Raw genomic sequence first — 26,243 nt, forward strand, 5'->3', positions numbered from 1 at the left:
AACCAAATTCTACATTGTATGGTTTTCTTTATCAGTTATCAGTGACTTTTATCATTTCATTATTTCTATTCGACCTTATGTAGGGCAGCAGATGCTGTGAACGTGTTGATCTTCACGAGCTTCACACGCACATTCCTCGCATTAGAAGGTGGTTCCCAACTTGGAACCTGTTATGTTTTTGGAAGTCCTCACTATTGGACTCGCGCTTAAAACGTTTGCAAAAAGAAAAACCGCTTCCCAAGCAATTTTTCCCACACCGACACCGGTAAGGTTCGCGAGAGAGGTCACCACCTCACCCCCACCACCGGTCGCTAGTGTAGTAGAATAATGCGGCGGGAAAACGCGGAATAGAAAAATTCAGCGGTACAATCGCCGAAGCTAACTTGTAATTTTGTTCGCCGGTCCGACGATCTGTCACTTTTATTAACAATTACCGACGCGCTTCGCTCGGTAACCACGGATTAGGTACTTGTTGTGTCGCGTTGGTGACAACAAACATCTGGTCGGTCAGGCGATTTAAAAAATCTGATTTTCATTATTTTAAACGTGGCGTGCGATTTGGCACCGCCGCGTACGCTCGCAGATGTCACTGATGTCAGTCCTATATCACGTGGCGTTCCACCGATGCGGCTTACAATTTATATGAATGAATCTTGGATTGAACCACGCCTCCTGAAAGTCGTACGTAACACATTACTCAATTAAAACAATTGACGGTGTTGAAAATTACCCAACCAATGTTTCTGGTTTCGCATAGAAAATTAACGTTTGATGCGACAAATATGTCTGCAAAAGTGTCCACCTACCGCCATTTAAAATAAATTTAGTTAGTTAGATTTTGAAAAATAAGAAACAGCTAATACTATATACTAATATAAATAGGCAAGAGTTGGTCCATTCTTTAAAACAAAAAACTCAAAAGGGATAATTCGAAGCGAAATATTTAACATCAAAACTCGCATAGCAAACAAACAACTGGACTAACTCTCCCCACACTATACGTAAACTATCTTTTTGACAATGTTTTGCTACACATTACATATATTTTGAACTATTTTCATGGCCTTTAATACATAATACAATCAATACATTTTTAATATTAACTTTCACTACACCCACAAATGGTATTTGTCCCATTCTTCTGGTCCATCAGCAACTTATCTGAAATATTCATTCATTCATTCATTTCTTTTTTTTAGTCTTTTTATTCTTAAGTTTTTGTCATCACACATTTTCTATCCTTTTTTCATCTTTCTTATTTATCAATGCAATTTTGAAACTTTTGATACGTCAACATAATTTCAAAGAACCATAAAATAAAGATTAGCAAGAATTACGACCAACAATTTTCATAAGTTTCTCAGCATTGCACAAACATCTAGAGAAAATAAGATCCATATTAAGATCTATAAAAAATTTTAATATATTGAAAGTGGCCATCTTCCTCGGTGGCTCATCTCTCCCGAAATTAACCTATAAACACAACTATTTAGAAAATTGTTTCCAAAATTTATGTTTACAACAAAAAATTTTTTAGTTTCTACATGACCTTATGAGCATTTGCGCCAAAAGCAATGTTTCTATGGCCAATGTAACAAAAAACAATTTCGGGAGGCCATCTTTTGTACTTGTAATATTGGAACCTAAAATAATATATAGAGTGTTTATATCTTTATAAAATTTTATAAATCCGCTTGTAAAAAATGCAATTCTGCAATTCAAATACCAAACTCAAAAATTTCATTCACACTTAGCTTTGGTTTTTGAAGTATAATAGGAAACGTACCAACGTATGGGTTGACCACGAGCCGCCCTTATCCTTCCATTGCGTTACCTCGTCAGCATTTCGCTTCGTGCTGAAAACCAGCATTCTTCTCTCGCGTTCCGGTTTCTTTTCTTCACAGTTAAAAACTGCCGCGGGCCAGTCGCCATTTTTTAAAAATTATTTTCGCCCAGCGGGTCCGGTGCGTTCGATACGCCTATCTCTCTCTCTTTTTCCTTTGAGAGCTTAATTTTGCGATGAAGGGCGTAGCGGCCTTTTCATATACGCGCTCTCTCGAAACGAATGCTGTGGTGCACCGCCGTCATTAAAAATAACCGTTTCCGAACCATCTTGGGCAAATCTTCACACACGAACTAAAGCCAAACTGCGACTCTGACCAAAAGGTTTTCTTTTTTTTTACAATTAAAACGCTGAGGATTTTCATTTCGACAATTGATATTGCTATGATATACCACGAAAGTACAGAGCTGTTCTAGGGGAGGCAGTAAAGCCGTGCGGGTATAATGTATCGAAAAATCTAAATGCATCGCACTGGCCATAAAGAATAGGGACGCACCGCAGATAGAATAGGAACAGGAATAGAGACACCATGTATTTTGATTCGTTTCCTACTCCAATGTCACTTTCTGATCATTTTTACAAAATATTTCCTTTGATTTCTACCAGTTTTCTTTGCGGAAAGTTTATCGGTAGTCAGGTAAGTAGCCAGTAGTGCTATGTAAAGTAATCTGTTCAAAATCATAGTATCATTGCGGAATACCACTCTGTACTCTGTATTCTGTATATCTATACGCTAAGATTTTCTATAAAAATAGTATTATTTTGGCATATGCGTTTGTACAGTTCCAAATTTCATTATGGCAATACTTTCGTCTACGTATTCCAAGGGATTTAGTTCCGAGCTGTATACTGCTAAGGGAATATTAGCATACTAGTAATTTTATCTTCCTGCTGTTTCTCCCACCGGAGGTGCATCTCATAAAGCCGTGTTTGTGTAATTTTACTAAAGCTAACAGCATACTGAACCATCGGGGTTAATTATATCCTGCCTTTATTACCTACCCGAGTATAATAACATTTTAGCTATATAATTTCATTTTATTATATCTACGCGTATGGACGACCCCGAAATTGACCCGTATTGAACGTAATTCCATTTTTTAATTTTTTTATTTTATTAAATGATCGTTAAATATATGCATATAATTATAACATTATGTCCGACCAAACCGAACTGAAATGGAAATTTGGTCAATTTGCGTTCCACGTTTCTATTGCCCAACGAACTGTTTCCATGCATTAATATAAGCGTTATTTTATTGTATATACTAGCAATTGCCCCATTTTGCTCGGAGTTGCATTTTGGGCTCGCTACATTGTACATGCTCTATCGCCAAAAATAGAGGATAATATGGCATTCCGTTCATAATTTTCTCTCAATTCTTTTATTTGCTTTTTCGTCAACGCTTTGACTTCGGACACGGTTTTCATTGATTTTAATTAGTCGTATATACCTTTAACGTTACGTCACAGTTTTAATAAACAAACGAAAACATGTTTCGTGACGCAAAAACATTGCAAACTTAATGATTCGAAGGTTTAACATTCCCATCACGGACATTACTTTAACGATTATTGAAATCTGCGAGAATAATGGCTTTCGATGCTCATAAAATTTGTACGTCTGTGCCCGTGTCGTCGACGGCCATGCGAAATTGCTTGGTCAAGGGGCACGTTCATCCGTAATCGGCTAAACCGAAAACCAACTAACGTTCGAAATTCTTCCCTCGTCAGGTACCAACGGTAAAATATCGTACAGCATTACGTCCGGCGATCCCAACGGCGATTTCCAGATCGCGCAAAATGGTTCAATCACCACAAGGAAACTTTTGGACCGAGAGACGACGGCTCTCTACAATATGGTCGTCACCGCAACGGACCAGGCGGTCCAACCAGAGAAACGGCTATCGTCTACGGTTCAAGTGAGTTTTGTCGATTTCTACTATCGATCCTGCGATAGAGAAATAATTACATAGTACCAGTTAAGGAAATTCTAGCAATCTCTGAGTTTCCTAGTTCGCCTTTTTTTCCCTTTATCCTCTGGCGACTGCCAACTCTTTATCAACTAAATTAAAAACGAAAATCCTCTCGATCAACCGAAACGCCGCCTCTCCGTTATATCGCATACAACGTGCCTGATGTCGATATTATTTTCCGAACCCGCATTTCATCTAAACCCAATCAGATCTAATTAAACATTCAATACGTGATGCGCTTGTCCTCAAAACGCCCGCCGGAGCGTGACTCGACAACCCGGTGCTTCTACGAAATACGTACGTATACAGGGTGATTCACAAGTCGCTTGATCGCGCTGCAGGAATACCTGAATTCGCCGATCCGACGTACTTTCGAAGATGCAGAGATTTGATGTTCCTTAAATTTTGCTAATGGTTCACTAATACAAACGGCTAGTTTCTCTGATGCTCGTGGCAGTCTTTTTCAGAGCTCCTTTCATTTTCGTGTACCGCGCATTTCTGGGAGTATTGGGAACAAATAGGGTACTTCTGAGGAGACTAATATAGACGATGGAACGATTTATTAGGAAACCAACCACTCCAAAGAAGATGAGCATTCAATACAATAAGATGTTATATAAATTCTGATCTGAACATGCTAAATTTTAAACAAATTCACCACTAATCAAGTGGTCAATTTTTGGACACAATCAGCTGCTCGTGAATCACCTTGTATACATACAATACAGACTACCCGTATATGGTGAAGGTGATTAAATTGTTTCGTTGCCGTTCCTTATTTTCTCTAGCGGCGTTAAAGCCTTGCATAAACGTTCAAATGTTTACTCGACAAACACTCGGACGGTACGCTAATGATGCGGCACCTCCACCCGTTGTTTGTTTAGCGCTTAATAAAGAAATTTTCTTCTTCGAGGCCACGCGGTCGTCTCACGTAACGTTGATCTGTTGGAATTTTTCTAAATTAGATATTGATGACAATATCATCGTATCATATTTATGCCCTTACACTCCTTAATTTCGCCCAAGTCCAAGTTAATCATATCCCACATATGTCATCCTACATAAAAAAGTTGATTTTCTGTGTACTACAGTAAAGTCTGTTAAACTTCAAAGTTCCAAGTCCATTTACATTCTCTTTTCGTTAAAATAGTGGAAACGGGGGTTTTCTGTAAATTTAGTAACCGAAAGTATAAGTTGGCATTTTATACTCTACCAATAACCTCACTTTCGCACACCAAAGTAGCTTTAGGTTGCGATCCTTGATGAAATTCATTTAAAATATACTTTCCTCAAACCTGCAATCCTTAACTCGAAAATTCAACAGTTTTTCCATCAAATTGGTCCCTCCATCTCCGCTTTGGTCATCATGGATTATAATCTTTCAGTATTTTTTATTTTTATTTTAAAAACCTCATTTTTCATTATTCTAACGTCATCTTTTTCAACACAGGTGACGGTTATCATAAAAGACGTGAACGACATGTCTCCCGAATTCGTAACACCGAACGAAACCAGCGTGATGGAGAACACCGATAAGAACACGGTAGTGATGGCGATTAAAACCGTAGACAAAGACGAAGGCAGAAACGGCTACGTGGAGTACTTTTTAGCCTCCAACGGCGTGTTCTCTTTAGGCCCGGTGGACGGGCTGCTCCGAGTAGCGGGAAACATCGACAGAGAGTCCAGGAACAACTACACGCTTCTGGTAACGGCCAGAGATCGAGGCGATCCTCCCAGATCCACCAACACCACAATCGCGGTCAGGGTGTTGGACGAAAACGACAATAGTCCTGTTTTCGATCCCAAACAGTATAGCGCGTCTATTGCAGAGAACGCTTCTATCGGAGCTAGCGTCTTGCAGGTATGTATTAAGGGAGGACCAACCACGAGCCCTCCTAAACTCCACGTTTGTTCCTTAGGTGTCTGCCACCGACGTAGACGACGGACTTAACGGCAGAGTCCGTTACTCCATTAGCAACGGGGATGACAATCGCGACTTCAGCATCGCCGAAGACTCGGGTGTCGTGAGGGTGGCCAAGAACCTAAACTACGAGAGGAAATCGCGATACGTTTTGAACGTAACGGCGGAAGACTGCGCCGGTGACGTCAGCGAGGGCGTCGTCAGATCCGATACGGCCGAGATTACGATTTCCGTGAGTAACGGCGTCAAATGGTTAATGCGTCGGGGACTAACTCGAACTTGATCGCCAGGTTTCCGACATTAACGACAACCCACCTACGTTTTTGGACTCGCCATACCTTGCCTACGTCATGGAAAACGTCATACCACCCAACGGGGGTTACGTGGTGACTGTGCACGCTTATGACGCAGATACACCGCCGTTCAACAACTTAGTGAAGTACTTCATTAAGGAGGGCGACACGGACATCTTCAGGATCAACGCTTCCACCGGAGATGTGTCACTGCTGCGGGCGTTGGATAGGGAGGTGCAGGACGAGTACCAGCTCAGTTTAGTCGCCATGGATACCGGTGAGTGATATCGAATTATATCTACTTCTGCGTCTCGGTTAGGTACAGTAGAATACCTTGGCTAGATGTCTATATGAACTAGTTTAAGTGATAACTGGTATTGCAACGTTATGATTGCTAGATAATTTGACAGCTATATAATGTTGTATTATGTAAACAACGGTTGGTGCATAATTATGTGATGAGTTCTTTCCAAGAAATCTACTGTAAGAAGACGCAAGAGCGACAGAAAGTGTCTCTTGTGTACGCCACCGCTAACGCTTGTATTACACACATTTCATCTGCTCCAAGTTGTAGTAGGTCAACTCTATCTCTGTATTATTTGTATTTAGGAGGTCACACTATAGGGCAGCACTTGGTCAGTGCATAAAAAAGCAGCAATATAAAAAAAGTACATTAAAATCATCAAACCCGTTTTCAAAAGCAATGGGTGGAAGACTAAATTGATGTTCGACGAGCTGGTTGTCAACTAAGTTAAGTAAGACAGCAACTCTTCTTTTGTAGGTGGTAGGCACAATAGTGACACTAAAAGGAGTTAAAACGGAACTTTCATTCTTGTATCGTACACAATGTTTTGGTCACTGGAATAATGGAAGTGCGTTAGAGTTTCATAAAGCGCAAAGTAAAACTCAAAAGAAACGAATCTGTTTCAGGGAGCATTTAAATGCTTAACTTAACATTTTAACCATTTAGTCGTAGTAACCTTAAACCAATGGCACCAATACAAACTAATGTAAATATGGATTGTGAACAACCGATTAATGGCTATAGTGCACTTGACTACTTGAAGTGCGCAGCAGATTTTTCCTTTCTGCGTTTCGTACCAGGTTGTCTAGCTCCAGTTCGTCTAGGTGGTCCGACCAATCGGAACTGTGAACAAATAACATTATTCCCGGCACGGTTCTCACGATAACCTCCTCAGATTAGCATCTCTCTGCATTACCGATCGTACATGGAGGAGAACGAAAAGATCGGCGGCGGCGGCGATAAGGGGGGATCTGGTGGAGTCGTGCACGCGAAGATCGGGGACAAAGCGTTGCCGTTTAACTATTTCTGGTCCATCGGAGCCGCGGCTGCCCCGCGGCCGTCAAATTATCGAGAGTGATGTTGCGGTTTGCTCGGATCCGATGGGGTCAGAGTTGACACGAATGAAACAGGTCGTTGTCGGTTGACTATTAGAGCTCGCGCAGCAGATAGGATCGCCGGTGCGGTTTTACGGTTCCGACGGATGCCCGAGGGCGGTATACCGTACCGCGGTCGTGGCATATTATTTTTGAGTTTGGTAAAAATGACGCGGAGCCCGTATAAGGAAGCGGCCGCGGCGCCCCTGCCAAAGAATTCCTTAAGGGCCTTTTGCCTTGGCTCTTCAGCAGCAGTAAGACACCATACGAACGGTTTCATCTGCCGCTTGCTCTGGGATCAATGCTAATTAAATTTATATCAAAGAAATCCACCAAAAATTGAAATATGTCAATAGTTTTGCATACTGCGAGGGCCATTTCGGTGATGTATATATTGGAATCTCGGAAACTTCTAGGTTATTTCTGACAATGAATTAGACAATCCAACGACCTGTTATTAATTTTTGGTTTTAAAATGCCTTTTGGTTTACTTAGCTCTCGGTAAGTAGTGTGTAAAAGCATCGACTTTCGTTAGTGTAGCAATTTTATATTACTATAACAGCCCAAAACACTGTCGAGGCCACTTTTCACTTGTTAAGAGGCCGACTTCATTTATCACAAAAGAGTGGTGTTTTTCCTCTTCCACCATATATCTGTGAAATTTCTTCCCTGGTAACCGAAAAATCAATTTTGAAAAAATAAGGAAAACACCAAACAGATTATAATATTCATATTGGTGACTGATGGAACTCCATTAATTGAATAGTATATCTAAAAAAAATGGAAACTATCTATTAATTGTAGTTTCATCTGATATCTAAAAAAAGCATTTTATATAGTAAAGAAAACATTATTACAGTTGTTTTATATTACCAATATCGAGATTTTCTTGTAATAATAAAGAATATACAAAATAGGATGCGGCAAAAATCGACTTGAACACTTCAATACTCACCACACAAATGATTTTCTTGACCTGTTACAAATATTCGCCCTAGATATTGATTGATATTGATCAGGTGGTTTCGATTGCCTAATTAATGCATATTTGTGCGTGCCCGGAAAATATTATTTTTCAACAAAAATCAATCCTTATAAAAAAAAAATCTGGTCCTGATATGTCTATATTGCTCAAACTGCCAAAGATTTTCAATGCTACCAACGATTACTTCTAACACTTCAACACAAATTTAATTTTTCCGTCATGTTTTAAAATTGAATTGCATATTTCTTCTTTTTCATATATTTTGTAGCCATTTATGACAAAAAATACAATAAACTATCTGTCTTTTAAAATATGACTATCCGAAGAAATTTCTTTTTTTTAATAGTCGCGCACAACTTAAAACCAGTGGCTTCGAGAAATATTGTTAACTTTTTCAAAAAATATCGGGCAGCAAGTGAGCTAATGTAACGTAAAGAACGTCGAGATTCGTTTTATTGCCCAGAAAGAAATTTCTTTTATACAAGAAGTTTGTTTTGAGTTCATCTCTAACTTTGTTTGTTCCAATTTGTTACAAAAACACTTAAGCACCCTCTGCCATTTTATTTTTATAGATAGGGGAAAAAGTGTTTGACTCTAATTTAAACCAGTTCGTAAACGCCCCTGTCTGTTTTATCTTCGTCGGGTAAAATTTTTTCAATCGTTTGGTCCCGAATCAACGAAAAAGCGAAAACTCGTCCGCCATCAAGTGCACAGTAGAGTTGCAATAAATTTATAGATATTAACGGCGAACAAATACGCCGCAAATTAAAAAAAAAATCGATATCGAATCATCACGTCGGGGCTACGTTAACGAGCTTCAGTCCTCGGGGCCCACTCGCGATATTATTTAGTATTTATTTGAATTGCCTCGGGGGCGCTGGTTGTTTGACCTCTTCTGACCTCCCCCCCGTCCCCGACGCTCCGCTCGCCGACCCGCGGCAGCGCGTAGTTTCCGCGCGCGGAGGTGACGTTTTCCGTTCACAGTACTACCGCCGGCAATCTACGTGCACCGTAACCACTTTGTCTTTTTCTGCCGGAGTCGATACGCGCCGGGCGAGGCACTCGACCAATAATTCAATGATCAAACGAACTTACCTGGTAAGTGAAGTTCGATCGTAATTATATGTTACACCTCTTCGTAGAAATCAATATACGTAGTCCCCCTTCTAGTCGCTAGGTGGCACCACAGCTTTAAAGCAGAGCCAAAAAACTGTGGAATAACTTACCATGGACGGTATATTCGCCATCTATGGTCTTAACCTCATTCTATTTTAAAGCCCGTTTATAATAAATTTGCCAAAGGGCATTTTAGTACTGTTCAGAACAGTAAATTGGGCGGGAATGGGTGATTTCTACGAAGAGGTGTAACATATAATTACGATCGAACTTCACTTACCAGGTAAGTTCGTTTGATCATTGAATTATATGTTACACCTCTTCTATGAAATCAATATACGTAGACTTTCAAAGGCAACTCAGCAAATTTGTTATAAAACGATTTTATTCGGCTATATAAGGAAATCCAGAAAGTTTATGAAAGCCTCGAGTACAAATACAAAATAAATGGCTATCCGAGAAAACAAACCTTCTGAAAAATTCTATGTCCCAAATGTGGCATTAACAAAAAGGCCTGCACTTGCTGTACAAATAGGTCTATTATATAAAAGGGGAAAACATTTAGAGCATTCTCACCAATCTGCCGTTTTTCCAATCATATCAATTGAAACACCTTTACAAAACGCAGACGATGTTGAGGCATGTCGAGTTCTGTGAACAGTAAAAATAAAAGTGTAGACACCACTATCTTCTAAAGTTATCTTTATTCATCTACTTTTGTTGGGTATAGTTGCTGCCCTACAAGGCTTTTTAAATGTAATGAGTAAACGAGATTCACTGCCTCTTAAAGCACTGGCCCTCTCAATAATATATTTGAAACCACACAAAGATTTACATCTTCATATTTATGCAAAATTAAAAAACAGGTCGAGTCTTATTTATAGCTGAAATCTTAATTTGATTCGTTATTCTAATTTCTAATCCATCTGGAAATGATTTTATGTTGACCAATTCTATAAGAGAGAGCGTTTGGACTCTATGTACAATCGTTAACTTCAGTAGGAGAAACTAATTTAATTGCTTTAATGACAAGTCATTAGAACGTAACCCTTTTACAAAGTCAGGGACATAACTAGGGCCCCAAGTGCTGTTATATCTTGGTTTACTTGGCCTTAGATTATAAACACCTTAAAAAACCTAGTTAGATTTGCATTGTTAAATAAACCTGATCCAAAAATAAGGCCGTGCTGCACTGAAAGAACTCAATGAGCCATAGGACTTGCCTTGTCTAAAATGAATAGTAAGGAAATCCTAATGACAAGTCATTAGAACGTAACCCTTTTACAAAGTCAGGGACATAACTAGGGCCCCAAGTGCTGTTATATCTTGGTTTACTTGGCCTTAGATTATAAACACCTTAAAAAACCTAGTTAGATTTGCATTGTTAAATAAACCTGATCCAAAAATAAGGCCGTGCTGCACTGAAAGAACTCAATGAGCCATAGGACTTGCCTTGTCTAAAATGAATAGTAAGGAAATCCAATACAGCCTAGGTGAGAAGTAATAACACTCCACTCCCCTCCTTTCGTAGAAGCTCCACCAAAGTTTAAATGCATGCAGGTATTAAATGCCTCAAGGTAGCGCTCTGAACAGATGATAGAAAAATATCCAGCAAATCTTCTGGAATGCTTGCCTGACAAAATCCCTGCAGCCAGGGTAAGGGATTTCCACAAAGGGTGACCTCTCCTGTCAAAAGAAGAAGGTAATTTGTCTGGAATTAGAAACAATAAATAACTACAACGCCTCCCATGAAAAAAAAGCAAACCAATGCTGGCTGTGCCCGTAAGGGATTACTGCGATCCCTGTAGCTCAATCAGCCTTGATTTTTCGTAAAACAAGTGGCAACAAGCAAAACGGGGGGAAAACATAGAAGAAACTGTCGCTCCAAAAAACAGTAAACGAGTCTTCATTAGATGCCTCCGGATCTGGAAATTAGGAAATAAACTTTCCGCATTTCTTACTTAGGCGAGAAGCAAACAGTTCGATTTATGGGAATCCAAATTTGCTTGTTATTTTAGCAAAAGCATTGTCCGAAAGGTACCATTCACCATCAAAATTCAAATTCGTGGGTTCCTTATGCGCTTCAAAATTATCGGAAGATCGAATGTAAGATGCTTTAACCCATAACCTCCTTTCTTCACACCAACCCCAAGGCGCCTCGAAATTTCGTTTAAAACAGGAAATTTTACTCACCCTATTCTATTTACATACAAAATAGCAGTTGTGTTATCAATCCTCAAAAGTGTCTCGCAGTTAGTCAAATACGAGGCGAAGCATTAGAGACCAAATGAGGCCGCAGTTAATTCTAGTGCATTAATATGAAACTGAGCTTCCCTAGGACTCCAAAGTTCTCTGGCACAATTCCCCAACCCAAAGGAGTACCATCTGAGAAAATCTCAAGTTTGTAACATTGCTGCCTTACAGGGCATTCAGGATTCTGTAAACTTTTTAGCCATCACATAAAATCCCTCCGTAAATTACAAGGAATTATCATCCAAATATCATAATTATCGACAGAGTCTTGAAGGGCTAGATATTTGATTCTCTCAAAAATTCTTAGTATATACCCAACTGTAACAAACTGCTGGGCAAACTGAAAACTAGCACAGCACAAAGCTCGGCAAAGACTCTTATTTCGCAACGGTTCAAATTGCAAAACTTACTTACTCATCAGAAAAAACAAGTGGTGGGATTCAAAAAAACAAAACCTAAAAATTTACGGGATTTCGAAGGATGTAAAACATTCTTATAATTAATAACATAACCCAACCTAATCAGTGTGTTGCAAGTTACTGGAACATTTTTTAAGGATAGCTAACTATCACCAAATAGTAAAGTTATCTAAATAAACTATTGAGGGAAAAGCCTTGGCAGGGAGATAAGAAACCACAGATTTCATTAATTCTGTAAAGGCCCACGGGGCGGTGCATAAACCAAAGGGTAACACGTTAAACTGATAACAGAGAGCATCAAAATAAAATCTTAGAAAATTCTTTTGATTTTCAATTATTGGGACTAGAAAGTAAGCTTCTTTCAAGTCCAGAGTGGTCATAAAGGACTTCCTTGTGAAGAGTGTTTCTACTAATTTTCTGTCTTCCAGTTTAAAATGACAAGTGTCAATAAAAGCATTCAGTTTCTTTAAATTTAAAACTAATCAAACCGAACCATCCAATTTTGAAACCAAAAAGATCTGTAAAATAAATTGATTCTTACAAGGTTCGCAAACTGCAATTGCACTTATCTCTAACAGGTGTTTGACCACATTACAAATTGAATCTTTTTCTTGTTGGGACCAAACAGGATCTGTCGTAATCAAGTCCTGTATAACTGGCCTCGCAAATGGAATTTTATATCCATCTAACCAAGGTAGAATCTGTGCATCTTGAGTTCTAGAGTTCCAAATGTTCCGAAACTCGTGCAATCTTTCAACAAAAGTACTTACTATTTTTTCCTGGGGACACAACTCCACCCCCTTTCCTCTCGAACCTTCCTGTATTCCCTCTTTTGAGGGTACAATGACTTTCACCCACTTCAGCCTTGCAACTTCCGGGAACGAAGTGGGACGGTCGAGTTTAAATTTGTATGCTATAAAAGCCTTGTTCCGGATGCACCTGACTTTAACTCGGCCACTAATCTGCAGCTAATCTGATTGATTTGAGCCTATCAGCCAAATCTTCTCCATATAAACAAGAGTGCAAAGAAGCATCAACGAGCACTTCCTTCATACATGCAGCGAAAGGCTTAACGCGGCTGAACTTCTATATACTGAACCTAAATGGTGTATTTTGCTTAAAACAAATATTGCATTACTCAACATTTCGATGAGAAGTAAGTACTACTCATCCTTAACCGGTTTCAAAAGCAAGGTCAAGAGCGTCCTACCAACCACCATCAAAGCACCCCTTGTTGCAGTCAGTCTCTCATCCCTTTTCTTTCCACCTTTGTTGATGGCAGATTTCATCTGCACATTCAATTTAGGAGAGTTATTGAGCGGCAATTCTTCGGCACAGGATATCAACGCAAAAGGTCACTGAGACAATCTTCGGACACACCGGATTTCAAAAAGGTATTAATCTGACTTGCCAAAATGTCATGACACATCAAACTTTGTGTTGGGACTATCGACCCCATAGCTTAAAGGCCATTTTGCTTTAAATCCGTCTCAAGGGGCTCAACAATGACATCAGAATTAATTGAAGGGCCTAAAAAATATACTTACGATGGAGTAAATGCATTCCAACAGCCATAAAAAATTGTTCATTATGTCCCAGTATCCCGGGCGCCTCATCCATAGCCGGACGAGCCAGAAAACTCTATTTTTTCGATGTCGAAAAAATATAAAACCATATGTATGGCCGACCCCCTCACAAAAGGATTGCTTCCAATTGTGAAACACTTACATACGACTGCTGTCGTATAAGTGGGAAAGATGGGGGGTCTTTCGAGTTCTGGGGATTCCGATCGGAACCCGGACGATGAAGAAATCGTCTCCCAATTGTAAGAAAATCTCGTTGATGGGAACCACGCCACTAGCGATTATGTAATCGCGGATGGAAAGATTTAATCTTTCGTCGTAGGTAGGTTCTTTCTTCATCCGATAAGGAATAACGTAAATCTCACTTGTACTTCTCCATTTAACTTCCAAAAACGCTGAAAAAAGCTGAAAACACCGACGCCGAATAAAAATGAACATGTGCCACCAAAGCACAAAAAGAGGAATGAGGTTAAGACCATAGATGGCGAATATACCGTCCATGGTAAGTTATTCCACAGTTTTTTGGCTCTGCTTTAAAGCTGTGGTGCCACCTAGCGACTAGAAGGGGGACTACGTATATTGATTTCATAGAAGAGGTGTAACATATAATAATAATAATAATAACGTTAGTCGCGACCCACATGTTCGCTTTATTAAAATTACGTTTTCAAAATGACAACGCAACTCTAAAATCACTCGAAAAGAAAGAAAAATTAAATCAATTGTATTAAGTTTTTAAAAGTACTACTTTTTGTTCTTTGCGGGTATTTCATAGGTGAAAAAAAAAAGAAGAAAAAAACGATCAAAACTTTATTTTCTTGTAAAAACACATTTTTCTTGGGAGAGATTTTTTTTGCTGAATTAGGATGTTCATAATCATTCCCTAGTAAAAATACCCTTTCAATAGCAACATCAGTGCCTGGACAACATAAGGACATTTCTATTAAAACTTTTAAATTTTCATGTGGGATATGTTCTAGTCTAAAATGCACAAAGATTTCTATCCATCTTTTGTCAAGTTCTATTTCCTCATCGTACCATTTATTCAATTTTTCTTCATTTAAAAGAGAAAATTGTCATTAATAAGAATATCTTTTTTCTACTTCCCTCTGTAAAATGCCTGATTACACACCGATCTAGCGAGCGGGAAGCGTCATTTTACCACGTCCGTTTCGTTTCCCACGGATCCGAGACACTTCGGCCATTTCCGGGATTTTACCGCACGGGTCTGAGAGCAGTCGGATGTTTTCGGAGATATTTCCCACGCCTTGAATTTTGACGTTCGTCAATTTTAACGGTCATGGCAGTGAATGTATTCGTGTTGTTTTTCGAAAATGTACCCAAACTACCTGTCATAGAAAAAGTGTAGTATGCAAAACGTGCGGTAAACTTTTTAAGTCACTCGTTTATTAAACACTCGCACCGCTCATTTCAAATATACTCGTCAGTCAAATGCCGTTTACCGCGCTTGCTGCATAATATACTATTACTTCCTTCATTATAAATTCGACTGCTGAAGAAACTTCTTTCCATTCAATTTTGCTATTTAGGAGTGTCCATTTGAAACAAGTTATGCCTCTGAAGTTCACCATTCTTCGATATGTTCATAGCAAGTTTTATAAAAAAATTTAACTTATTTTAAAATTTCATTTTTTATTCCGGGATTGGAATCTTTCAGAATGGTCACTTTATTCTTTAGAATTAGTGGTAAAAATCCATCATTAAATCTTGATTTATATTGAATATCAATTTTATCTCCTTCAATTTGTAGAGTAATTTTATGGAACAACGACGCCTGACCGGGAATAAAATAAAGAAAAGTTTCTAAGACATCGTTTTGAAGGAATTTCTTCAAAATTGTAGCACATTTGTCAAGGCTTAAAAAATATGAACGTAGTGGATCATATAACTGCAAAACGCGTTCTAATGCTGGAGTAAAAGCAAGTCATATGACTGGAGTAAACAAGCAGTTTTTGGTATTGAACATCACACCCCTTCACAAAATTCTTTGAAACTTGCTACCTGTACTGTAAACCGTTTGAAATATAAATATATATTTGTTATAATTACTTCCACATCTATTGATATTGAACTTGATTTATTTTGAAAATATTGAAAATATTTCGTTTCAGAAGATCTTGTAATTTTGTGTAGACATTATTGACACCTTTACGGATGCGTCCTCCAAAATTAGTATTTGTCTTATCAGCCGAGAGCGCAAAAATTTTCTTATTCAAATTGTTGTCTGTTATAACTCGAAATAAGTCATTAAAAAATATGTATGATGTTTCCACTTCGATTGATTCCAAATTAATTAATTTAAATACCGCTCTTAATATCAAAATACCTTACTAAATTTGGATAAAGTTTTATTTCATTGATATATATGACACAGAATCCAGATTTTCTGATAGCATTTTGCTGCAGTATTCATTAAATACGCTGGTTACGATAGACTCACATTTTGTTCGCGCACAAGAAAATTTTTCGTCACAATTTTTTTTAAATAATTTACTTTGATTATGGATTATTGTCTGAAAAGTGAAAGTACCCTCCACAACTGCCAATTTTTTTTCATTAGTTCCAAAAGTTTTATGTACTTTAGTTTCAATGTGTGCCGTTATTGTACTACGTCCATGAATTGCAAATGAAAATTTCCTATTGCAGACTGTGCATTTAACGATTTTTGACTACAATGAACGGAAACTCTTTTTTCCCTCATATTTGAATTAATAATCTAAAAATTATATCACTAATATAATTTTTATTTTGATTTTAAATAAATATTGTAATCTGATACTATTTAAGTAAAATGAAAGTGAAACTATAATATTAATACTTACATGCAATTTCACCTTTACTAGATAAATAAAATAAAATTTTGTTTTATTTTATTCAATTCAAATCTTGTTAAATTGAACAAAAAGTACAAAATTGTTGGTTTTCAAATTAATCAAACAGAAAAGGAATTGCCATAAAACGTTGCCATTCATACTACGCATGCATCAAGACTCTCAAGCATTCCATGCATACTGCACATCAAAGATTAGCCTGGGGATTACCTACGCAAATATTGAGGAGATAGATATATCTATATCTTTTCCCAAATGTAATTTTGACGTTGTTAGAAAAAGAGGTCTGTAGTATCTATCACTGTCAAACTGGAGTTTGGTGCGATATGCGCGCGTGAAATTGAAATCACTGTCAAAATAATTTTAAATATTTAATTAATGAAATTGAAATAAGATAATCTAAAAAAATGTTTTACAAATACAAATGAGAATAAAATTATACAAACGGATGTTTTCAGAGTACAGGATTTGAAAAGAGTACGGTTTGCGAAAAAAAGAATACAAAATTCAGTAAACGAGTATAGTTGGTCACTATATTAAAAGCAAACTATCATCTCTCGAGGAATACACAACCAAAAACCAATCAAAGATCAAAATTTCGGTTCAACATTCAACTCCTCAAAATTTTGAAATAATACTGCTGACGATACAATACTTAGGTTCAAACAAAACTTATCAGGAGTATTTTAGCTAAATCTAATAAGACAAGTGGGTCTGCAAAAATGGCATTGTATAGTACTGAGCCCTCGGCGTTCTACTCTCCAACTCCCATACTGAGGAAGAGTTATGGATATGACGAGGAGGTCGACAGAACTGGCCAGGCAGACAAGTCAAGGCTATTTATTATGAGGATATATCATAAATATTGTTTTCAATGTACCGCCAAGGACATCTAAGGATATGATAGTACGATAAGAAGACCGTTTCATACCAGAAGAAATGTTATCCAGAGTTCGGCACTCATTTCAAAAAAGAGTTCGCATCCAGAATAATGGACACCACTTTGAGCATTTGTTAAAATAATAATTCTTTTACTATTTAAGTTTGTTAAGTTTTCATTTTCAAGTACATTACAAAACAGAAATTTTTATAAAATATAAAAATGCCTTTTGCGAGAAGACGGTGGCAACAGGCCACTAAATACAAGTTGTTAATTTTCACTTTAAGAAGTTATTTAATAAAATGTGTGCCAGAACTTTGGAGAAAAGTAAAACTTTTTGGAGTAGTTAACTCTACTAACTAACCTTTCAGCTAAGCAGTAAATTTAATTATGAGCAGCTCTTTACATGTTACAGGGTGCAATTATTTCTTAAATTACGGTCTGTATTGAAGCATATGAAAATTTTCCTCTCTCCCCTGAGCATGCAACGTAAGTAACTTCCTAAGTTAATTTTCGATCTTTAGCTGACCAAAAATGTGTGTGGTGTGTCAAAAGTGTGTCCCCGACATCATCTTTGTTATTTTAAATGGAACACCATTTCTTGAATCCTTGGTTAAAATAAAGGACACTTTCTTAAGAAATTCCTATTCGAATTTCTCATAATTTAGGCAGAAATTGATTAAGATAACAGCTGTATAAATTGAATTTAAAGCTAACATTAGGCAATATTAAGTATTGTTTAAATATCAAAGACGTGATACTACTTCTTTTGAAGATATAATACTCTAGATATATGAATAAACCCTATTGCCAACAATACAGGGTGTCCATCAATACGTGGATGGAAATTTTGAAAAAAATTGACTCTATACTTTAACAAATTTAATAGAACTTCAGAATTCATATTTAAAGAAACATTTGATGGTTAATCATCTAGCTTGATTGAAAATACCTAATAACAAAAATAAATAATTAAAGTTTATAGGTTAACCAAAAAACTATAACTTATCTAAAATACAGATAAAATATATACTAACAAAACACTTGACAACTATGAACTTTTTAAATACAAATATGAAAAACAACAAAAACAAACAGAAATATCAAAGTTTGTTTATACCTTAATGCGTAAAAAAAAAGTGATGTCATAGCCAACTACATTTTTAAATATTTGGATATTTCTTTGTTGTTTTGATGCCAAATGAGCATTTTAAGAATAGCATTTTTAACAAAACTTTATGGACCGATTTAACGAACCCTTTTTAGTTAACTCCATTTCTATAGATTTATTTGTTCAAATTTGTTATCTTCGATTATTTATTTTAGCTATTTGCAATCAAGCTAGATAATTAGGTATTAAATGTTTCTTTAAATATGAATTCTGAAGTTTTATTAAATCTGTATTGTTGGCAATAGGTTTTATTCGTATATCTGGAGTATTAGATATTTAAAAGAAGTAGTATTTGCTATTTAAAAAATACCTAATATTGCCAACAAGTGACCAAATGTGGGCAACTTTAAAGTCAATAAGAATTTATACGGGTGGTATCTTAAACCTCGAATGTCTGAAAAAGTAAGTAAAATTTAAATATAAGATAAATTACAAACTTAACTTATTTTTTGTTCTAAAAATATATAGTGTTCCATTTGAAAATCTTGAGATTTTATTTGAATTCGCCAAAACCGCACCACCTATTTGGGACCCCCTGTATGATCTGAATCGCATCAGTCAAACTGATTAAGTAGTGCATCAACTCCTTAGTCTGTGGTTAAATTTTCGTTGCAACACCTGCATCAGTAGTGTCACAACACAATTTTATATGGGGCAATCAAAATATGAAATAAAACACATAACCTCAATTTCTGCCTAAGCTATGCAAAATTCGAATATGAATTTGTTATGAAAGTGGCCTTTATTATACCCAAAGATTTAAAAAAATGTCTAAATATATAGGCTTTTCCATTTAAAATAACAAAGTTGATGTCGGAGCCGGGGGCGGGGTTACTTTTATATATATATATATATATATATATATATATATATATATATATATATATATATATATATATATATATATATATATATATATATATATATATATTTTTTTTTTAAATTTTGAGCAGAGGTCAAGGAAAATTTAACTACAATAATAATTTAGAATTCTATCTGGGGTTTGTACGAGTTTTTTATTGATGCCCATATATCCACTTTATTATGAAGATTAACCTGTATTATGATGATGATAACAAATTGCTGTTGTTATGTTTTCTAGTAAACTTTGCAAGTTTTCAATCGATTCCAATGTATCATCGTAATCATCATTTTTTATGGCAAATAAAGCGCATTCCAAATACATTTAGGTGGTTTCTCGGTCGTGCTGTGCTATGCGAACCTTTTTTGTCAACGATTTTACTGGCTGATTTATTTTTATGCACAATTTTTCGCAATAAACGAGATAACCGCCGAGTGACGACGTTTTGGTAATTTTATAGCTCATCAGGTCCCCCTATTAACCGCAGAGAAATAAAGAAGCGGCATAAAAATTAAGATACGCATCGACATTTTTTTTTTTGTAAAATCCTGTTCTTCTATACTCTTCATCTGCCCATGCTCTCGTTTATTACGGCAGAGTACTTGCATACGGGTCCAGTTCGAAAAATTTAAGTTTAAGCGTAACAAATTCATTTTTCCAGGTTCACCGCCTCTAACGGGCAGCGGTGTTCTCCGTATCATAGTCCAAGACGTCAACGACCACAGTCCCGAATTCAAACGTCAAGAGTATGTCGCTAGCGTAACGGAAAACTCCCCAGTCGGTACTTCGGTACTAACACCGGCAGCCATCGACAAGGACATCGGTCCGAACGGCAAAATACTCTACAGCTTGCTGGGAGACAAGGTGGACAATTTCCGTATCGATCAAGACACCGGTACCATCTCCACCGGGGCCGTACTAGACCGGGAGAGAGTCGGTTTCTATTCACTTACGGTGATGGCGCAAGATTGCTCCGCCACGGAACCCAGAGCTAGCGCTGTCAACTTGAGCATCGTCGTCACTGACGAAAATGACAATTCGCCCACGTTTTCCTCTTCAAAGTACGAGGTTTACATTTCCGACAAAACCAATGTGGGCCAGTTCGTTTTCGGTGCAAGGGCGACCGACGATGACGTCGGTGTCAATAGCAAAATAAGCTACTCCCTAGTGGGAGAGCATTCCGTCAACTTCACCATGAACCGAGAGACTGGAGTGGTCAGAGCGTCGTCCAATCTTGAAAGGTCAAGTACCAGAACGTACCGTTTAGAGATAGAAGCGAAAGATGGCGGTCGACCGAGCAGGAAGACCAGCGCGGAGCTGAAAGTTCACTTGAAAGAAGACCACTCGTTCCCCAGGTTCACTTCAACAGGTCGTACCCAGTTCGTACTGCCGGAGAACGTTGAGGAGGGGAAAGTGTTCGCAAAAGTCAGGGCGACGTCGCCCAAAAAAGGACCAGGCGGGGAGATAAAGTACGCGATAGCGGGAGGCAACGTGGGGGAATCGTTAAAAATTGACCGGAACTCCGGTGAAATCCGGGTGTCTGGCGCGGGATTAGATTACGAAACGTCGACGCAATACGAGGTATGGATAGAGGCTCAAGATTCAGACGTACCGCCGCTGCGAAGCGTACTGCAGCTGAACATCAACGTGACGGACGCCAATGACAACGCGCCGGTAATGAAGATGCAGCTTTATAACGCTTCGGTCGTGGAGGAGGAATCGCCGCCCCTGCTGGTCGCAAGGATATCGGCTACGGATGCCGATTCGGGTGAAAACGGCAAAGTCCAATACAAACTTTTGGACGACAAAGAAGGCGCCTTCGAGATGGACGCTGCGAGCGGAGAGATATACACCAGCACCAAGCTGGACCGGGAAGATATCCCGAACTACGAGCTGACGGTAAGGTTGTCGTTTTGGCATTGGTTTATACATTTATATTTATTTTGAAACAAAGTAGTTATAATAAAAGGAAATAAATAATAAGAAAATTTAACCAAACCAAATTAGCACATCAGAGCAGTATACTCATTTAAAATATACGGAGATAGGAGTATTGCCAGTTTTTTTAATTGAAATGAAAATCACTTGAGTAAAATCAAAATATAAATAATATAAAAAAGCTTGAAGTCAGAAAACAATTTAGGCCATTAACATTACAGAACTGAATGGTGAACATCAATGGTAATAAAAAAATAACTCGATAGGTATTGGCGGTGGACCTGGGTGAACCTCAGCTGACAGGTACCGCTACCGTCTTGGTAACGGTTGTCGACAAAAACGATAACCCTCCAAGATTCACGAGACTCTTCAGTGTCAACGTCACCGAAAACTCCGAGATCGGATCGTTCGTGATCCGAGTGACCAGTTCCGATCAAGACGTCGGCGAGAACGCCAACGCCACCTACAGTTTCACCGAGAACCCCGGGGAGAAGTTCAAAATAGATGGCGTCACAGGCAACGTGACAGTAGCGGGTCATTTGGATCGCGAGCAGCAGGACGAATACCTGCTAAAAGTAGCCGCCGTGGACGGCGCCTGGCGTGCCGAGACACCCCTCACCATTACTATCCAGGATCAGAACGACAACGCACCAGAATTCGAGCACTCGTACTACAGCTTCAACTTCCCCGAGTTGCAGAGAGACGTCGTCTTCGTAGGGCAGGTTATCGCCACCGATAGGGACAAACAAGGACCGAACTCCGTCATCAGTTATTCGTTACAACAACCTTCCGATTTGTTTACCGTCGATCCTGCCTCAGGAGAAATTTTCAGCAAACAGAGTATTAGGTTCAAGCATACCCAGTTAGAAACTTCGCCTGAGAACACATACGCTTTGACCGTGTTGGCGACTGATAACGGGAAACCACCAATGTCGTCCGAATGCACCATCACCATCAACGTAGTAGACGCTAATAATAACGCCCCCAAGTTCGAACAGCAGGAGTATTTATCACCCGTGCCAGAACATGCGGTCGAAGGTCAGCATTTAGTCAGAGTCGTGGCTAAAGACGAATTGGATGCCGGCGTGAACGCGGAGATAGAGTACTCGATCGTGGGAGGAAACGGTAGTGATAAATTCGCAGTGGATAGGTCAACAGGATGGGTGTCGTTAAAGAAGAATATTCGACGTGTCGGCTCCGTATACAATGTGAGAATAAGGGCCACAGATAGAGGCATCCCTATCCAAATGGACGAGACTGCAGTCACTATAATAGTGACGGGAGAGAACAGGTACAGTCCCACGTTCACTGCGCTCAGTTACCAGGTGATAGTCCCAGAAAACGAACCTTTGGGATCGACGATACTCACTGTCAGCGCTTCTGACGAAGATGAAGGCCCGAATGGCATGATAAGGTAAGTACATAGAGTCTAGGTTTAAATCCAACAAGAATCTAAGACTTATCAGCGATTGAATATTGAGTACTATTTTTTTTTTAATTATTTCGCACTGTAGAATTTTATTATTATTAACGACCCCGAAATTTGAAATCTGTTGATTTTAACTGTGAACACGACGAGCCGAAACATTTTCTGTTCTAATTAAACATAATGTTTAAAAAAAAATGTTTATAAACTCTCAAGCTCAATCAACACTATTCTAATGCTGATCTTCCGGTCCCAGATACGAAATATCGGCAGGCAACGAGCGAAAAGAGTTCAGCATCGACATGGTGACCGGCGCGGTAACCATATCCCAACCCTTGGACTACGACATCATCCAAGCTTACCACTTAAACATTACCGCACAGGACCTAGGCTTCAAACCTCGCAAATCGACGGCCATGTTGACCGTCACGCTTACCGACATCAACGACAACGCACCCAACTTCGACGAAACTTCTTACGACGCCTTCCTCTCGGAGAATTCCGCCCCGGACAGTTTCGTCTTCAAGGTCCAGGCGACTGATATCGATTCACCCAAAAACGCTGTCATACTGTACTCTATATCGGAAAGCCCAGACAAAGAGTACTTTGACGTCGACCAAAGAACCGGCACGATAACCTCCAAAGTCAGCTTCGATTATGAATACAAAAACCTCTACCTCCTCAATGTCGTGGCAGCGAATCCGGACTCGTCGATGTACGGTACTGCCGAAGTCCTGGTTCACATAGTCGGCGTCAACGAGTACTTTCCCAAGTTCATCCAATCCGCGTTCCACTTCGAAGTGTCAGAATCGACGGAGCTCGGTACCAAAATCGGTACCGTTTTAGCTACGGACCAGGACTCTGGCGACGACGGTAAAGTTTACTATTTATTTGTCGGATCGAGCAATGACCGTGGCTTCAGCATCAATACGGAATCGGGAGCAATCAGCGTCTCCAGAAACCTCGACCGGGAAACTCAGAGTCGAATAGTGTTGACTGTGCTGGCGAAGAACGCCGGAGGTATCAGAGGAAACGACACAGACGAGGCGCAAGTCATCGTTACTGTACAAGACGGTAACGATCCACCAGAATTCTTGCAAAATATCTACGAAGCGGAAGTTTCCGAATCCGCATTGCCCGGTACCAAAGTAACGACTGTCAAAGCCGTCGACAAAGATGTCCGATCCCAAAACAATCAGTTCAGTTACTCCATCATCGGAGGCAACGTCGACCAAGCTTTCAGAGTCGATTCCCGCACAGGCGACGTCATCACTGTAAGAGATCTGGATAGAGAAACGGTACCGGTGTACTCGGTTATCCTCGGCGCCATAGATACCGGCGTGCCTCCGCAAACAGGCACCGCAACCGTTAAAATCCACCTGCTCGACGTCAACGACAATGGACCGGTATTCGACCCCCCTCAACCCGTCGGAAAGGTACTGGAAAATGAACCATCGGGTACCAAAGTGATGACGTTATCAGCCAAAGACCCGGACCTGCCCCCCAACGGAGCCCCGTTCACGTATAAACTCGTAGGCGGGAAGCATCGGGACTTCGTCACCGTCGACCGCCACACAGGGGTAGTTTTCACAACCAGACCCGCCGACAGGGAAGTAAACCCGGAACTGCAGATCCTGGTGGAAATCGAAGATAGCGGTACGCCGAAAATGAAATCGCAGCACCCGGTCAAGATCGACATCCTTGACGAGAATGACAGCGAGTCCACTCCCCGTTCGGTCCACGTCATGGTGTACACCTTCAACGGCGAGTTTCCTGTGGGAATGATCGCCAACGTGCGTCCCAACGATCCCGACTTGGTGGGCGACTATAAGTGCAAGATTATCCAAAAGTCCGCGTCGTCCGACATACTGTCCATACCCGCCGGATGCGATTTGCACACATCCAAGTGCATGTCCGGTCAGGGGTACTCCTTATCCGTATCGGGCAGCGACGGAAAACACAAACCGGTCATCTCGAGCGTCACCGTGGAGTTTGTGCCGTTCGATAACAACACCGTGGATAACTCGGTGGTACTCTTGGTAGCGAACCTCACCGCCGCTCATTTCTTAGGGCACTACTACGCTGGTTTTCTGGAAACATTGAAATCGTCGCTAGCGGCTGACGAAACTTTGGTTTTGTACAGTCTTCACGAATCTACGGAAGGTCTCCAACTAGCTACGGCTTTGAGAAGCGGTATCTCGTACAAAACCAAGTCGTACACTGAAAACGCACTTCGCGAAAAACGGGAAGCACTGGCAGCACTTTTTAACTCGCGCGCCGTCACCGTCGGGTACTCGCCGTGCGCGGGCGACACCTGCGCTAACGACGGTACCTGTACAGAATCTCTAAATGTGAAACGAAACGCCAAAATCACGGATAGCCAAAACATCGTGTTCACTTCGCCGTCGGTAGTACTCGAGTACCGGTGCCGTTGCGCGGACGGTTTCAGCGGTACCACGTGTGGAAAGCGACAAGATCCATGCATGCCCAATCCGTGCAAGAACAACGGTCAGTGCCGACGACAGGGATTCGATTATCACTGCGTCTGTCCGCACAGCAGAGACGGACGCCACTGCGAGACTGAACGCGGTGACGCGTGTTCGGAAAATCCGTGCCAAAACGGCGGTACATGCAAGGAGAGTCCAGATGGATCGTCGTACTTTTGCCTTTGTCGGTCAGGGTACAGGGGCAACAGATGCGAAGTCTTGGCGGACTTTTGTCGTCCTAATCCTTGTCTGAACGGAGGACTGTGCGTCAACCAGAAACCCGGGTACAAGTGTAGCTGTACCGACGGACGGTATGGCCGCCATTGCGAGAAGACGACGTTCGGTTTCAACGAGCTTTCGTACATGACGTTCCCGCCGCTAGATGCCACCACCAACGACATATCCTTCGTTTTCGCTACCACCAAGCAGAACTCGCTGTTGGTCTACAATTACGGGGTGCAAACGGGTGGGAGGAGCGATTTCGTGGCGGTTGAATTGGTAAAAGGGCGGGCGGTTTTTTCATTTGGTGGCGCCCGTACCGCCGTAACTTCGGTTAGCGTCGGCGGTAGGTCTAATAACCTCGCGGACGGAAGCTGGTACAAGATCACGGCGACGAGAAATGGCAAGGTTATATCACTGAACGTGGGTACATGCACAGACCAGGGGGACATCTGCGAGGAGTGCCGACCTGGTGACGGTGCTTGCTACGCCGAGAATACAGGGGATAGCGGGTGAGTTTACGTTTACTTTTTAGATACACCTGGGGAGGTTGGTTTCATGAGTGAAGTTATTGTTAAAATTAAAATAAATTGTTTGAAGGTTTACTATAATTAGCCCCGTT

General features: G+C 39.9%; 2 protein-coding genes across 11 annotated transcripts in view; one reads left to right on the forward strand and one right to left on the reverse strand.

Moving 5' to 3' along the window:
* LOC132705394 (uncharacterized) overlaps positions 1-14,388 on the reverse strand; it is a 168,476-nt gene extending 154,088 nt beyond the window's left edge. For 2 of the 10 annotated variants that reach the window (XR_009619416.1, XR_009619415.1), the window contains exons 1-2: positions 12,975-14,388; positions 10,109-10,183 (exon numbers count right to left, since the gene is read on the reverse strand). The gene's annotated coding sequence lies outside the window, so the exon portion shown is untranslated. Of the gene's footprint in view, positions 1-9,517; positions 10,056-10,108; positions 10,184-10,988; positions 11,244-11,297; positions 12,922-12,974 lie in introns of those variants that run through there. The other 8 variants (XR_009619418.1, XR_009619412.1, XR_009619410.1 and 5 more) reach the window with 8 other exon arrangements.
* Positions 1-26,243, forward strand: part of LOC132705392 (cadherin-related tumor suppressor) — a 162,367-nt gene that overhangs the window by 132,083 nt on the left and 4,041 nt on the right. Inside the window, exons 6-12 of the mRNA XM_060675951.1 lie at positions 3,578-3,765; positions 5,270-5,680; positions 5,739-5,972; positions 6,031-6,310; positions 20,214-21,451; positions 21,757-22,904; positions 23,173-26,133. Of these exons, the coding sequence (XP_060531934.1) occupies positions 3,578-3,765; positions 5,270-5,680; positions 5,739-5,972; positions 6,031-6,310; positions 20,214-21,451; positions 21,757-22,904; positions 23,173-26,133 (6,460 nt within the window). The remainder of the gene's footprint in view (positions 1-3,577; positions 3,766-5,269; positions 5,681-5,738; positions 5,973-6,030; positions 6,311-20,213; positions 21,452-21,756; positions 22,905-23,172; positions 26,134-26,243) is intronic.

This window comes from Cylas formicarius, unplaced genomic scaffold (assembly GCF_029955315.1).
Source record: "Cylas formicarius isolate icCylForm1 unplaced genomic scaffold, icCylForm1.1 PGA_scaffold_7__23_contigs__length_41026272, whole genome shotgun sequence".
Lineage (NCBI taxonomy): Eukaryota > Metazoa > Arthropoda > Insecta > Coleoptera > Brentidae > Cylas > Cylas formicarius.